The 17,156-nt window shown below is 45.7% G+C and overlaps 1 protein-coding gene across 1 annotated transcript in view; it reads right to left on the bottom strand.

Annotated features, from left to right (window-relative positions):
• Positions 1-3,365: 3,365 nt before the first annotated feature.
• The window catches only part of Chmp4c (charged multivesicular body protein 4C), a 46,914-nt gene continuing 33,123 nt past the window's right edge, over positions 3,366-17,156 (bottom strand). Inside the window, exons 3-5 of the mRNA XM_075971514.1 lie at positions 16,394-16,508; positions 5,272-5,425; positions 3,366-5,088 (exon numbers count right to left, since the gene is read on the bottom strand). Coding sequence (XP_075827629.1) covers positions 5,027-5,088; positions 5,272-5,425; positions 16,394-16,508 — 331 coding nt within the window. The 3' untranslated portion in view covers positions 3,366-5,026. The remainder of the gene's footprint in view (positions 5,089-5,271; positions 5,426-16,393; positions 16,509-17,156) is intronic.

Here is a 17,156-nt window from a genome sequence, read left to right as displayed (position 1 = left end):
GCCATCCAGCGCCATCCAGAGCCATCCAGCGCCATCCAGAGCCATCCAGCGCCATCCAGAGCCATCCAGAGCCATCCAGAGCCATCCAGCTCCATCCAGAGCCATCCAGCGCCATCCAGAGCCATCCAGAGCCATCCAGCGCCCGCCCGATCCGGAAAGACTCCTTTGTTTTTATTTTTCATTCTTTGCCCTCGCATAACCACATTTTTTTAAGCTTTGGTTGTTCTGCTTCTGTGCCTGTGCTGCAGTATCTGCTCCACTATTTCTTACCTAAAACCCACAGCGTTTCCTCTCATAGCCATCTGGTCCTTTCTCCTACATTAACCCCTCAAACTCGAGGAACAAGACCACCAACCCAAACCATGGCCAAATTAACTAAAGCAAGCTTTATTCGTGTGAACAGACTGTCTCCCCCTAAGGTGGGATTCATGAAATCAGCGTTGTTGTGGGGAAGTTAAGGGTTTTATAGCTCAGGAGAAGGGGCTTTCCCAGTGGGGGATTTGGCAGGAAATAATCAGGGGTCACAGAAGCAGAACACAAGCATAGCAACTTGGTCATAGCAACCTTCTGAACAAAGGCGTGGTTGCAAGGTGGTCATAACAGGGTATAACTTAGGAGCTGTGGAGGTGATAACGGGGAGAGATGGTAATAATGAAATCATGGTGGACACGGTAACTTTGCATTAGTAAGCAAAGAAAAGGGAAGGCAAGAATTAAGGCTAAAGAAACCGAGAAAGTAAGCAGTAAAAGCAAGGAAGAGGTTTTCAAACACAAATATGTCATCTGTGGTTAACACACACACACATCTGCAGGGAATATGGCTTAAGACCTTATCTGAAAATCATGGGCAGACCAAATCATGTACATACATGTATACATGTGCTTAAATACACACACACACATAGCTTATATTAGACACAGTCAGGACTAAATTAAATCATTCCGACAATATAACAGTAAAATTACATGTTCAACTATTCTTACCCTTTGAGTACATTACTAAGTAAAATAAGGATTACTTGATCACAATCACTGTTATACTGTGACAGTCTGATAACCAAGGCCACTAATGTATGTGTCAGGTAGCACACACCATGTGGACACACAGTGCAAAACCCACGTCACATCCGAGGACAGGTGCACAGGGAGCGTAGGATTTCATCAGCACACACTTACAATTCCACTTTCTGATTTTTTTCCTTTGACATGTTCAGGTTGTAGCTATCCATGGGTAATAGAAACCATGGAAACCAAAAGTCAGAGGGTGAGGTGGTGGGCTGGAACTTCTATAGTCAATATAATGACTGCACACATCTGCATCCCAAGGGATGCCCAAATGAAGGGACCGCTATGGCAAGGGACCGCTTACTGCCGAGCGCTATAGATGTGTCTCCAGCCCTCTGTGGCGTGTCAGCACAGAAGCAGTATCCACCATCACAGGATACCTGTGCGTATGGAGGTGACCATGCGTGTGGAGGTGACCGTGTGCGTGTGGAGGTGACCATGCGTGTGGAGGTGACCGTGTGCGTGTGGAGGTGACCGTGTGCATGTGGAGGTGACCGTGTGCGTGTGGAGGTGACCGTGCGTGTGGAGGTGACCGTGCGTGTGTGGAGGTGACCGTGTGGGTGTGTGGAGGTGACCGTGCGTGTGTGGAGGTGACCGTGTGCGTGTGGAGGTGACCATGCGTGTGGAGGTGACCGTGTGCGTGTGGAGGTGACCGTGCGTGTGGAGGTGACCGTGCGTGTGTGGAGGTGACCGTGTGCGTATGTGGAGGTGACCGTGCGTGTGTGGAAGTGACCATGTCCTTTCTGAGTAACACTCGACGGCTTTGTCCCGGCTTCATGCACTCCGTGTTTCCTAGCTCGAGTGTTCTATAGATAGCGTGGCAGAACTTCTAGTAAGCCAAGAAACAGACGATAGAAAGTGGGTCTGAAGTTGGGGAAGGATTGCAGCTGTTATAAGAAGCATTTTCTCCAACAGAATCATTAATGTTGGTCTTAAATTAAGGAGATGGGAGAAAGGAAGGGAAGAGGAGATGAACATGGACTCACAGGTCCTCACTCTATTTCCTGGGGCTGGAACGTAATGGCTCCTGATTAGTCTTACCATCTTTGTTGCTGTCTGTTTGCTTTTCTCTTGCTAGGCTCGCTGGCTTTACCATACAATCTAATTTGTTTACCAAGACAGATGCCGCTGTGGAGCCTAAACTCTTCACTACTTCAGTTTCTGCTGAAGAAGCCGGTTCTCTGACTCCATTTTCCATGGAAGAAATATTAGTTAGGACTGAACAGTTCTCCACTGTTGACTGAACAACCATGGCAGCTGGTGGTGTGTTGAAGTTTTAGGTGGGCAGTGGCAGGTAAGGTCACCTTGATTCCATCACTGTCACCCCCCAACTTGCTTTCTCGTTTGGGGGGTCCAGATGGCTGACTAAGAAGTACATACAGGAGCCAAGTTTGAGCATCCGATGTGCTGACCCTGGACCATGACTCCTGAGAACACCTGCCTGAATGATGGCAGTGTGCTGTTCCCTTCCGTTGTCAGCTATGGCTGCCCTGTTTCCGGGCACTCCTTCCATCTGCATTTTAATAATCTCCTTTGATTCTCATCACCAGCTGGGGCTTGTTTTTTAAATTATCTTGACTGTGTTTCTTACACAACAAAAGCCAGAGGTCTACTACTGCAATCCCTGATAAAGGGGGTGGCATATATATATTATATATATGAATATATATTCGCAAACATCCCAGAATGTATAAATTCAGAGTTTTGTTATGCTAAGAATGCTTTACCGTGTGGGACCAGGATGCATTTCTAGGGCTTGAGCTGGCTTTTGGAGCCCATTCCTTACAGAGGGATTTCTTGCTCAGCCTAGATATAGTAGGGAAGACCTTGGTCCTGCCTCAAAGCCATGTGCTAGACTTTGTTGACTCCTCATGGGAACCATGTCCTCTCTGGAGTGGATCAGAGGTGTGGAAGTAGGAGGAGGGAGTAGGAGGAGGGGGAGGGAGTGGGAACTGGGATTGGTATGTAAAATGAGAAAAGACTGCCCAATCAGGCCTTTGAATTAGGGCAGCCTGCCTTTGTGGCTCACTCGTTCCACTTCACTATTCCCTCCATGTTGTCAACAGGGCTGGCATCAAGATTCACTTCAGAGTATTCTTGTGTCTTTACAGTTAATATCATCTCTTTTTTTTTGTATTTCAGCATTTTAGTGCCTCAACTCACACATTACCTGTATACTCGGTGACAGAGTGGAGCTGGTCCTGCCCAGAACTAAACAGTGGAAATGTAATGAGACCATAGTTACAGTTTTAAGTTTCTCAGGAACTACATGTTTTAAAAAAATAAAAGACGTAGGAAAGCTAAATTTCAAATACTTATTTATTCAATGCAAAGCATTTAAAATAACATTTCTACATATAATCAAGATGCAATTGCTAATGAGCTATTTTACAGTTTTGTTCACCAAGTCTTTGAAACCCAATGTGTATTTTACACTGAGAGTGCCTCTTAGATCAGCTGTAACTATCGGCCCAGTGCTGGGCACAGCGAAGGGAACCCGTAATTCCAGGGCTTTGGAGGCTAAAGACAGAGCGTGAAGTTCAATGTCAGCCCGAGGTATAAAGTGAACTCGTGTGCTACATGGTGAGGTTGTGTCTAAAATCTCAGAGAGATGGAAAGAAGCGAGGGAGGCATAAAGACAGGGCAGATACAAATACTGGCCCATAAACAGTTTACAAATTTAACTGCTGAAAAGGCAGAGCTAAGGTGCTGAAATACTTCAATGTTTCTAATGAATGCATTGAGAAATGTTTTTTTAATTAAATTAACTAAAATTAAGCATAATTAAAAGTCACTCACCTTACAAGTTTCACAAGTCTGGTGGGGGATTTGTGCCTCCCGTCTGGAAAAAAAATTTTATGTTTCCCAAGATGGAATATTTTAGCCAGAATTTAAAGAATGAGGAGGATTTGGTGTGTGTGTTGGGCAGTGCAGGAAAAATGCCAAGAGAAAGAACAAGTGCCAAACACCTGCTGCCGAATGGGACCACTGAGCCGGAACAAGGGCTCAGAGATGCGGCGGCGGCGGTGCTTCTCCTCCGTGCTCCTCCGTGCCGCAGCGTTGCTCAAAGGAGTGCAGAGGGCATCAGAAAACCTCGCATGGTGGTGCTTGTCATTTTACCGTCTGATATGGCATGCGAGATACCTAAGTTTATACTTTATCTTCATTTAACCATAATTATGAGCAAAATTTTACTCCAGATATATTTTTAATTGCCAGTATTTTAGTATTTTTATGAGGCGCGTGCTGCGAAGCATTGTTTCGTTTTGTTGGTGCACAGGAGAGCACACACCAGGAAGCAATGGCATTCCAGCGGCAGCATGGCAGCCTGTGTTCACTTGGCTTTCTAAGTGGCTGAATCCCACCGGAGAGCCCTGGTGAGCAGGCCACACTGCTTGTGCAGTCAGACACTTGGGGCGACGCATCGTCCCCACTCAAAGCTCAACCTGCATAATAAATGTCAACTCAAGCTCCGCGAAGATTTCCAACCCTGAGACTCAATTGAAACTGTATGTATAGACTCACTAAGGACTTCTCTTCAGACCCGTTCTAGAACTGTATTTACATTTACTGTGGGTGACCTGGACCACAGCAGCCTTGGATTTGCATAGACATCGCCCCCAGTTACCCTAGGTATCGCTCGAGGATGACTTACAAGCTGGAATATGTATTAAATCAGTAGAATCAGTTTTCTTTCAATACATATACACAAAGAATCAACTTGTACCAGAACTAAAATACAGTAGAGAATAAAGCAGATAGCCCCCACTCCATCAGTCTGGAAGGGTCTTCTATGATGCTACCAGCCCCTTTCCATGCCTGACGTGTCTACACATGACTTAACTGCTTTGTAAAAGACAGCAATTCATAAAACAGGTAACTGCTATCTTCTAAGCTTTGCAAAAGCATTTATGTCTTATGTGTAGTTCAATAATTTAGGCGTCAGAGGTTCCCATTTTAGCTTAAGTAGCCCAAGCCGCCAGCTGCTGGAAGTCGTCATCGTCCTCTGTCCTCCTGGACGACGCTGGAACACAAAAGTGAGGAAACAAGTCATGAGTGTCATTTACACTGCACAGGGGAAACGGGTAGGAATGGCATACTAGATGTGTTTATGTATACAGGTCAGGTATAAGGAGGCGCTGAAAGCAGCAGCCTGCCTACTGCTCTGAGAACCTACGTGGGCACGGGTTGTGGGGTGTGCACACACCTGCTCGAGATCGGTGTGCACTGGAGAGCATGCTGGGTTTCGTGCTGGGCTGTGAGGGGAGGGAAGAGGCCGGCACATTCGGAAGCTGCATCTTTGTCATCTTCTTATTTAATTCTTCCTGCTCCAGTTCCTCAAGTTCTGCCAGTAGCTCATCCTGAACACAGAGGAGAGAATTACGGAGTTAGTGTTACAGGAGGTGGCTTCCCTAAACACAGCGAAGAGAACATCTGCCACCCAACTGATGTGTGCTAACCCAGTGGAACGGAATATTTATTATTTTAAAATTAAGCAACACTGAGCAATGATTGGAAATGAATGCTTCGGGTTGTACAAATTTGTTGTAGTTAATCTTATAATACTTCAGTAAACAGCCATTCAAGTAATTTGGGCTGAATATATAATCTCCTCTGGTTCTGGAAATTTACACCTTGGCTGTCATTTTTTCAGTATGTTCTTTTTCTTTCTCTCCAGTTGAGAATCTCTGCAATTTTAATTCGAGGAAATAAATATTTTCAGTTGAGTTAATACTATTGAAACTAACACTAGCATAGAAAATATATTGCACAGAAAGTAAAAAAAAAAAACCATAGATCCTCTATCAGATCATTGAGGGCAATATAAATTGTGTTTAGGTGATTTTGTTCACAGTGCTGGGGATGGAAACAGCAGTGTCTGCTCGTGCTAGGCAAGTGCCATGCCACTGGATCACACCCCAGCCCCTGTGTTTGTGTGAGGGAAACTCAAAACTAGTATAATGGATTTTTCCTTTAGAGTGGGCTCAGAAAGTCTGGCTTAATCAAACTATCCTCCACCCAACACTTGTAAAAAGAAAAACTCCCATCATCTTGAGGTCTTAAGGACATCGGTCACCTCCTGCCTAGTCTGAGATAGCTCACACCTGCCTGATCTGAGATAGCTCACACTTGCCTGATCTGAGATAGCTCACACCTGCCTGATCTGAGATAGCTCACACCTGCCTGATCTGAGATAGCTCATACCTGCCTGATCTGAGATAGCTCACACCTGCCTGATCCAAGATAACTCACACCTGCCTGATCCGAGATAACTCACACCTGCCTGATCTGAGATAGCTCACACCTGCCTGATCTGAGATAACTCACACCTGCCTGATCTGAGATAACTCACACCTGCCTGATCCAAGATAACTCACACCTGCCTGATCTGAGATAGCTCACACCTGCCTGATCTGAGATAGCTCACACCTGCCTGATCTGAGATAGCTCACACCTGCCTGATCCGAGATAACTCACACCTGCCTAATCTGAGATAGCTCACACCTGCCTAATTTGGGAATTCCTCCAGCATGCATCAGCTCCCGCAGAAGTGAGGACTTCAGAGGCTGTCATGAGGAAAAATGATTAGATGACAGAAGGGGGAGAGCCCGGTCTGACCTTAGGCGGGACCATGTTTACTCATAGCAAAGGGGCATCTTGTCACCCATGTGTGTAACAAGAGCAGGGATGACTTCCTCCATACACTACATTCCCTCTCGGCATCCACTAGGGAAACTGGGAGGTGCAGTCGTTCAGCAGGGAGCTATCAGAGAAGGTCTAGCCTACCTGTGTATTCCTCCAGTTAGACTCTTTATTCACCCATCATTCAACAAGGTTATTGAGAACCCATTACTGGGCAGTGCCGGGGTAAATCAGCACGCCCTACATCCAGGGGCCATGTTGAATCTGTGCACGGGTAATTGGCTCCATATTTGGTTGTTCTGCTCCTGTTGTTTTAAGACAAGGCCTCCCTATGTATCTCAGGCTGGTTTTGAATTCACCATGTGACCCAAGGTTGACCTTGAACTCACAATCCTCATGTTCTTCTACATAGGTCCAGACAGTAGTATTTTGGGCTTTGTAGGCCAGATATCTTCCTGTTGCAGGCTCTTCTTTCTTATTTTCTACAGCTCCAGAGAGTTGAAACCATTATTGCCTTGAGAGCTATACAAGAACAGGCCATGACTGATATGACCTACAGGTCAACTCCTTATGTGTATGAGTGTCCTGCCTGCATGTCTATAAGCGTATCACATGCACATCTGGTGCCCACGGAGATCAGAAGAGGGCATCAGTCCCACAGAACTGGCAGTATGGATGATTTTGATCCCTGCTGTGAATGCTGGGAGCAGAACCCAAGTCTTCTGCAAAGGCAACAAGTGATCTTAACCTCTGAGCCATCGCTCCAGCCCCACTTCCACAGCAGTTTGGAACATCGCTAGCAGCGAACCTTCACTTCCTAAAACTCTATGGGCCACATCGGTCGCTTGTGACTCATCATCTGTTGTCAGGAGCCGTGTCCTCCTAAAATCATTACAGGAACCATCACCCTGGGGAGTCTGCAGATCTGTCAGGAGCCGTTTCCTCCTAGCATTATTGCAAGAACCATCACCCTGGGGAGTCTGCAGAGAACCCCACACCTCTAATTGTTCTGTTGACAGAGCCTACCCCACACCCAAATTGGCTGTTAATGGAGAGCTATCTGTTAGCGGAACCCGCCCCACATTCCAAAGTATCTAGAGAACTAGGTGTGTCAACCTGTGAACTCCTGGCCTACGTGACCTGACCGAAGGTAACCTCCTGGACCACGTGACCAACGTGAACCACGCGGCAAGAGCCCAGGCCCCTGTGCCCACCCCCAACTCCTTACTCTATATAAGCTGTACCCCATCTCTAATAAACAAAGGCTTTGACAGGAACCCCGCTTAGCCTCCTTCTTCTTTCCTAGCCCATTATCTTCCAGATAGTGCCTCTCTGGGACCCTGGAATAACTGAACTGCCAGGCAGGTTACTAACCCTAGACTAAGTAACCTGCCAAGGCAATCAACAGTGGCGCCCGAACAGGGACTCGGAGCACGGCCAACTATCGGACAACGAAGTGTGGTCCCGGGACAACAAGAAGAAAAAAAAGATTTTATGGCTGTAAAACTCGGACAGATCTACAAAATGAGGTAGGCACAGGATCACTGTCGTCCAAAAAGATATGGGACTTTCAAAGGAAGAAAAATTCATACAAAAATTTAATCAATCAATCAGGGAGAAAGGAATAAGAATCAAAAAGAGAGATTTATATGTTTGCTTTATGTGTTTACTTGCGGACTCAAAAGGGAGTCCCTCAAGATGCAAAAAGTTAGGGTACAATCCACACAGCTACGCCTGCCAAGCAGGCTGGCTGCTAAGGCTAGAGAGCCTATGTCTTTAACCCCCTGCCATATGGAGCAAAAGCTGACAGGCAGGTTTGCTATACAGGAATCTAGACTCAAAAAGCTACAGCTTCATTCAGGACAGTAAATATGCTTTTTTTCCATTTTAAAAATCATGCTTCTTGGTCAAACATCTTTAGTTTGTAGGTGTATAAGTTTATATCTAAGGTAGATTAATTTCAGTACTGTGTTTCTGTAAAAAAGTTTTAAAATCAAAGATTATGATACATTCAGAGGATTTTTAAAGTTGTTTAGGCTATCCTGAGTTTTTATTTCTTTCGTATAAGGTTGGGAATTGTTCTTTTGAGTTCTGTAAAAAGTTTTGCTATAATTTTAATAAACATTTACATTAAATCTGTATATGAGTTCTGTAAGAAATGTTGCTATAATTTTTAATGGACATTTACACTGAATCTGTAAACTGCTTTCAGTAAAATTGTCATTTTTGCTATGTTTCTTCTGCTTTCCCAAGAAAATAGGGGATCTTTCAAGATTTAAAGTTCTTATCCTACAAGTTTTTCTGTTTGTAAGGCCCGCTCTTGGGTGGGAGTCTTATTGTTTCAGCTTGAGGTCCTTTCCTGCTGCTAGGTGTGGCTTCAGGGCAAATTGCTGAGACTCAGGCCTCAGGCCTCTTAATTAAATTTATCAAGAGCCAGAGTTATACTCTAACAAGTGATAATGGTTAAAAATAAAAAACATTTCTGCCTTCACAGGCAGAGATGATAGGACCCAAAACTTCTGTCCTGCTTGCTTAAAGTTATTCCAAGATATTTTATGGTATTCATGGATATTTAAAAGGAGGATGTCTCATTTATCCTAGATGTAAAAGAGATACATTTGGGTTTTCAGATTCTGGCTATGATAAAGTAATTCTGCTGTAAGCAAGGCTGAACACATGTTCTTATTGTTAAACAACTTTATATTTAGGCCCAAAAGGGGTATTGCTAAGTTTTGAGATAGATATTTGCCTAATTTTAAAAAAATAGACATAATGGGGGACCCCTCAATGCTGGGGAGACTCTCACTCAGGTCTCGGGATGGCGCGGCCCCCCCATAGCTCGCTGAAGGCCGTCCTTGCTGAAGTCGAGCACAGGTGGCTTTGGTTTGCGGGGGAGGAGTTCAACCCCGAGTGACTGGGAGAAAAATTTTTAAAAAATGAGGCCACAACCCAATGGTCCAGGAGGGTCATAAATTCCAAAAATCCAATGGTGGTCGCAGGAGGACAGCTCCCTGCCTCGGGACCACTCCCAAGGTCATAATCAGCTAGTTCCTAAAACAGTACTGTGATAATTGCCGCTGACAAACCTGTTTTCTGAGGTTAAGGTCTGGCTTTGTCTTTGGCTAGTTCCTGGTGCAGGGTCGCTGAACAGGCTGGCCCTGGATTTTTGATTCTCTCTTCCTGCTGAAGGAGTCTGGTTTGTCCAGGTTTTTCAATACTATGTGTGATCCAAAGGTGACTGTCAGTTTACACTTCCAGCAATGGAGTTTTTTCCCTACCCACATTCTTAAGCATAAATTGTTAACAGTAATTTTTAATCTTGGTCATTTCTACAAGGATAAGGTAAAATCTCAGAGTTTTGGTTTGCATTTCTCTGACGGCTAAAGGATGTTATGTTTAAACATTTTTTAAATGTCTCTCAGTCATTTTTAGTTCGTCTGAGAGTTTTCAGTTTAGGTCCATAGCAAATATTTTTATTGGATTAATTTTTAATAACTAATTTCCTGAGTTCTTCATATATTTTTGGAATGGGTTTATGATAAGTAAAGATCTTTTCCCACTCTAGCCTTGTTATACAAAAGCTTCTCAATTCAGGAGATACAGTTTATGGTTTTCCCTAATGTTTATGCCACTGAAGCTGTGTTTGAGATGTGGCAAAGTGTGCTTCAAATTTTTTTCTCTGTGAGGTTCAAAATAATTTTTATATGCTGAGGCCTTTGGCTCATTTAAACTTGAGTTTTGTACATGGAGATGGATATGGATCTATTTTCATTTTTCTACATGTTGGTATCTAATGAGGCCAGCATTATTAGTTAAAATGCTTCCTTTTTCCATTTTCCTATCTGCAAGGCAGACTTAAAACTTAAGAGGAGGATGGCTTACAAACTTTTGGTTGGATGTCCAATGGTTAAAGCCCTAGTTATAATATTCTTATGGGAGACCTTGAGCCGCTAGGTAAAATTCTTACAAAAAACAGTTTCCAATAGAGAGCTTAAAAAAGCTGCCTAACAGGTACTCAAGCAGGTAAAATATAAATCAACAGGTAAAGTATACAATAATCAACAAATACAGTATATTAATTATAATTCAGCTATAGCAAATGTGTATATTAAATGTAAAACTTATTCTACAACAGATTTATAAAAAAAATGCTGTTTATGGCTAAATCTTCCCAGTTTTGCCAGTTCAAATATTAAACTCTTAATTTAAAACAGTAGCCTGTCTGATACAAAAAGGCAGGATAAAAGCTGAAAAATGGTTTGACAAAATATTGACTATGATCAATGTTTCTTATACTAAACAATAGATTCATTGATAATTTTAAGACTGATTCCTGGACAATTGTCTTTGCTCAATTCAAAGGCAAAAACAATAATCTTTTCCCAGATGATCATTGCTACAATTCACACAACTGTATATTACTAATGTTATAGCAAAAAATCCCTTAAAGGATTTTATGCTAAATTTTACAAATGGCTCTTCCAATGAAAGAAATGCATATATGGCTAATTAAAAAAAATGTGGAGCGTAACAAGGCTCCTTGAAAGCAACTCATAAAAATTGCAAGCAGATCCTGACACAAATGGATCTGGCGTGATAATACCAAGCTGACCTTTGCTAGGGCAAGGTGGAAAAGCCCTTGCAATGCATTATGAAAAAACCCGACCTATATATATTTGGGGTCAAGGATATGTTTATGCTTTTTTCACAGAAAGAAAATAAAATCTGGACCTGATGATGTCATGGTTGCGGACACACCACAGAGGAGTTCCAGAGGCGACTGGGGAGAGGTCCTTGGTCCGGCCTTTCCTGCCCCCAAGGAGAGGAGTGCCTAATAACAGAACCTGTTACCCCACTCTGCAGGGTGTCAATTCTGCCTCCAGAGTCCAGGGAGACCCACCTGAGATAATTGTTAGGATGTGCTTCAGATAGCTGAATCCAGCTCACCTCACTCAGGAATCCCACCTGCCCTGAAGCACAAATGCTAAACTACTTCTACAGTTTAAATCCTGTTTGCTTTGGAGCTAAGGTACAGACTAAACATCAGACTGCTGTAATCCTTGGGACACATAACTCATTTTAATTAAAATATTAACGCCTCTTCACTTAAGAAGGGGGAAGATTGGGGGTTCCTGTCACTGTTGCTCAGAGACTGGAACTGGTGGTATTTGATAACAACAATGTATGTCATTGTACTCTTACTACAATTGATCTAATGATATTTGTAACTGCTTATAGATGTTTGGAAAAGTCTGACACACGCTGTAAAGTGTTTGGGTTTAATGCATATGTTAAAAATTTTAGATTTAGACCCCTTTTACACTGCCCTAATTGTTGGCAGGCAGCACACGTAATTTCATGTTGGAGTAGGCATTTAGGAAGGAGGATATACCTTAGGCCAGACTAAAAGGTGAATACTGGGTTTGGAAAATGCCCTTTCTTCTTGTCTGGAGGTGGAGTTATTGGTGCCCAAATTATATCTTTACTCAACCTATACGTAATATCTTTTGTTTGAGGAGCTCCTCGCAGTCTTTTCATTAATGATAGACGCAGGGGCCCAATGACAGGAGTTAGTGTGGAGTTCTCGCCTGAATAGCACACCATACAGAGGCTATAAAGGCCTGCTCAACATGGCATGGTGTCAGGACGAGAATCGCCCTCCACAGGGCCTAAGACAGGGTGGCCTGTAATCTGCTTACTTTAAATCTCGCTAGATATCTTTTATTTGAGGAGCTCCAAGGATGGGCGACTTGTGGCAGGACATCCCCCAACCTAAGACAGGGTACTGGAAATCCTAGGACGGGTAAGTGGGGGGAGGGAAAGACCTGGTCCCCACTCGACCTAAGAATCATAAGGCACCCCTCTGTTCCCAGGAAAGGTAAATTGCTTCACCATTTGAGAGGAGGGTCTCTCCTTGTCCCAGTCCCTTCTCCTTTAGATTGGACACCATGGTTGGACTCTGACCTGGTGCCCTCCACTTAATATCTGCCTGTCTTTATAAAAGGAAGGGGGATCTGTCAGGAGCAATGTCCTCCTAAAATCATTACAGGAACCATCACCCTGGGGAGTCTGCAGAAAACCCCACACCCAATTGGCTGTTAATGGAGAGCTATCTGTTAGCGGAACCCGCCCCACATTCCAAAGTATCTAGAGAACTAAGTGTGTCAACCTGTGAACTCCTGGCCTACGTGACCTGACCGAAGGTAACCTCCTGGACCACGTGACCAACGTGAACCACACAGCAAGAGCCCAGGCCCCTGTGCCACCCCCAACTCCTTACCCTATATAAGCTGTACCCAATCTCTAATAAACAAAGGCTTTGACAGGAACCCCCGCTTAGCCTCCTTCTTCTCTCCTAGCCCATTATCTTCCAGATAGTGCCTCTCTGGGACCCTGGAATAACTGAACTGCCAGGTGGGTTACAAACCCTAGACTAAGTAACCCACCAAGGCAATCGACAATCTGTCCTATCACATAGAAACAGAAAGCTGTGCTAGCCGGGCGGTGGTGGCGCACGTCTTTAATCCCAGCACTCGGGAGACAGAGGCAGGCAGATCTCTGGAAGTTCGAGGGCAGCCTGGTCTACAAGAGCTAGTTCCAGGACAGGAACCAAAAAGCTACAGAGAAACCCTGTCTCAAAAATCAAAAAAAAAAAAAACAAAGAAAAAAAGAAAAAAGAAAGAAATCTTCAGAAAGCTGTGCTATTCTGTCCCTCGGGAATGTGCCTAAGAATGTCCTCACCCTGGGCACGTGTAACTTGAAGGGAACCACTGACATTTCCACTGTGAACACCAGCACTGCAGCCTTCCTGACATTTCCACTGTGAGCACTGCAGCTGCAGCCTTCCTGACATTTCCACTGTGAACACCAGCACTGCAGCCTTCCTGACATTTCCACTGTGAACACCAGCACTGCAGCCTTCCTGACATTTCCACTGTGAGCACTGCAGCTGCAGCTTTCCTGACATTTCCACTGTGAGCACCAGCACTGCAGCCTTCCTGACATTTCCACTGTGAGCACCAGCACTGCAGCCTTCCTGACATTTCCACTGTGAGCACCAGCACTGCAGCACTGCAGCCTTCCTGACATTTCCACTGTGAGCACCAGCACTGCAGCCTTCCTGACATTTCCACTGTGAACACCAGCACTGCAGCCTTCCTGACATTTCCACTGTGAACACCAGCACTGCAGCCTTCCTGACATTTCCACTGTGAACACCAGCACTGCAGCCTTCCTGACATTTCCACTGTGAGCACTGCAGCTGCAGCTTTCCTGACATTTCCACTGTGAGCACCAGCACTGCAGCCTTCCTGACATTTCCACTGTGAGCACCAGCACTGCAGCCTTCCTGACATTTCCACTGTGAGCACCAGCACTGCAGCCTTCCTGACATTTCCACTGTGAGCACTGCAGCACTGCAGCCTTCCTGACATTTCCACTGTGAGCACCAGCACTGCAGCTGCAGCCTTCCTGACATTTCCACTGTGAACACCAGCACTGCAGCCTTCCTGACATTTCCACTGTGAGCACCAGCACTGCAGCTGCAGCCTTCCTGACATTTCCACTGTGAGCACCAGCACTGCAGCCTTCCTGACATTTCCACTGTGAGCACTGCAGCCTTCCTGACATTTCCACTGTGAGCACTGCAGCTGCAGCCTTCCTGACATTTCCACTGTGAGCACCAGCACTGCAGCCTTCCTGACATTTCCACTGTGAACACCAGCACTGCAGCCTTCCTGACATTTCCACTGTGAGCACTGCAGCTGCAGCCTTCCTGACATTTCCACTGTGAGCACCAGCACTGCAGCCTTCCTGACATTTCTACTATGAACACCAGCACTGCAGCCTTCCTGACATTTCCACTGTGAGCACCAGCACTGCAGCCTTCCTGACATTTCCACTGTGAGCACCAGCACTGCAGCTGCAGCCTTCCTGACATTTCCACTGTGAGCACCAGCACTGCAGCCTTCCTGACATTTCCACTGTGAACACCAGCACTGCAGCCTTCCTGACATTTCCACTGTGAACACCAGCACTGCAGCCTTCCTGACATTTCCACTGTGAGCACCAGCACTGCAGCTGCAGCCTTCCTGACATTTCCACTGTGAGCACCAGCACTGCAGCCTTCCTGACATTTCCACTGTGAGCACCAGCACTGCAGCTGCAGCCTTCCTGACATTTCCACTGTGAGCACCAGCACTGCAGCCTTCCTGACATTTCTACTATGAACACCAGCACTGCAGCCTTCCTGACATTTCCACTGTGAGCACCAGCACTGCAGCTGCAGCCTTCCTGACATTTCCACTGTGAGCACCAGCACTGCAGCTGCAGCCTTCCTGACATTTCCACTGTGGACACCAGCACTGCAGCCTTCCTGACATTTCCACTGTGAACACTGCAGCCTTCCTGACATTTCCACTGTGAGCACCAGCACTGCAGCCTTCCTGACATTTCCACTGTGAACACCAGCACTGCAGCCTTCCTGACATTTCCACTGTGAGCACTGCAGCCTTCCTGACATTTCCACTGTGAGCACCAGCACTGCAGCTGCAGCCTTCCCGACATTTCCACTGTGAACACCAGCACTGCAGCCTTCCTGACATTTCCACTGTGAGCACCAGCACTGCAGCCTTCCTGACATTTCCACTGTGAGCACCAGCACTGCAGCTGCAGCCTTCCTGACATTTCCACTGTGAGCACCAGCACTGCAGCCTTCCTGACATTTCCACTGTGAGCACCAGCACTGCAGCTGCAGCCTTCCTGACATTTCCACTGTGAGCACCAGCACTGCAGCTGCAGCCTTCCTGACATTTCCTCTGTGAGCACCAGCACTGCAGCTGCAGCCTTCCTGACATTTCCTCTGTGAGCACCAGCACTGTAGCTGCAGCCTTCCTGACATTTCCTCTGTGAGCACCAGCACTGCAGCTGCAGCCTTCCTGACATTTCCTCTGTGAGCACCAGCACTGCAGCCTTCCTGACATTTCCACTGTGAGCACCAGCACTGCAGCTGCAGCCTTCCTGACATTTCCACTGTGAGCACTGCAGCTGCAGCCTTCCTGACATTTCCTCTGTGAGCACCAGCACTGTAGCTGCAGCCTTCCTGACATTTCCTCTGTGAGCACCAGCACTGCAGCTGCAGCCTTCCTGACATTTCCTCTGTGAGCACCAGCACTGTAGCTGCAGCCTTCCTGACATTTCCACTGTGAGCACCAGCACTGTAGCTGCAGCCTTCCCAGGCTGCGGGACTGACGGACATGCACAGAACTCCACAATGACTTGTTTGATAGACTGAGGGATGAACGGAGCAGCCTAACTCCTAACTTAGCCACTACAGAGCAGTCATCTGCTGTTACAGAGCGACACCGTCTGCTCCATGGGCAGATGTGAGAGCACGTGATCCCTCATAATGAGACTATTTTATACTCCAGCCATTAAACATCTCTAACTCCATATAACCGCGCTGTTTTCTTTTTCCTTAATATCTAAAAACCTAATTAAGAAGCCGTATGCCAAACCATAGTCATCTTTCCTTGAAATCAGCTACTAACACCTCATTCCCCGCCTGGAAAATGATACTTCCCACAAATATCATTTATTTATTAAGCAATAAACATTGTCTGCCATATGTGATAGGAAGCTGCCCTTGAGAGCAGCCACACTGCCACACTCTTTAGGATTGCACCTACCTCATCAAAGCCATCAGCAAACTGAACCCTTTGAGAAAACGCTTCTGAGATTTCCTGGGCAATGTCCTGCTGCTCGGTGATATCCTGCATCAAGTCATCAATTTTGTTCAGATCCCTGGGGAACATTTAGTTGGAATTTTAGAGTTTCATCTTACAATTATAAATTTAGACTTAATTCCATATGAAAACAAGTTTATTTCAGATATACTCTTTAGTTACATCAGCACCATAACAAAAATTCCTGGTTCAACAGTCATCAATTCAGAAAAATAGTAATTGGAGTATCAAAAAATTAGTAACCCTGGACAATCACATGTATTTTCAATATTACCTTCTACCTTCGAGAATCGCTTGAAATAGAAGAGTGCAGTACCCCTCTGTGGATGCCCCTTAATTCGCTGAGAACTACAGCACAGCAGTTCTCAGCAGCCAATCCTGAAGCAGCTCTGTAGAGAAACTAAACTTTGGGACTGGAGAGTCACTTTGTATAACACAGTAGCTCTGAAATGCTGACTCTATGAGGATTTCCCTTGCAGAGATGCGGGGGGGGGGGGGGGGGGAGGGGGGAGGTCGGGGGGGGGGGGGGCTGAAACAGTAGGATTCGACCCAGCACACCCTCAGGGAAGCTACAACCTCAGCCAGTGGCGCAGAAGCAAGCAGGTCTAAGGACAGCTGCCTCACAGTTAGTCTCCGAGGTCTCCAGGCCAGGCTCTAGCTTGCTTTTGTAGCCCTGTTTCTGAATGTTTCCTCCAGCTCAGAAAGC

Source organism: Microtus pennsylvanicus, chromosome 5 (genome assembly GCF_037038515.1).
Source record: "Microtus pennsylvanicus isolate mMicPen1 chromosome 5, mMicPen1.hap1, whole genome shotgun sequence".
Classification (NCBI taxonomy): domain Eukaryota; kingdom Metazoa; phylum Chordata; class Mammalia; order Rodentia; family Cricetidae; genus Microtus; species Microtus pennsylvanicus.
Note: the sequence above shows the minus strand (reverse complement) of the source record. Positions and strands in the feature narration are given on the sequence as shown.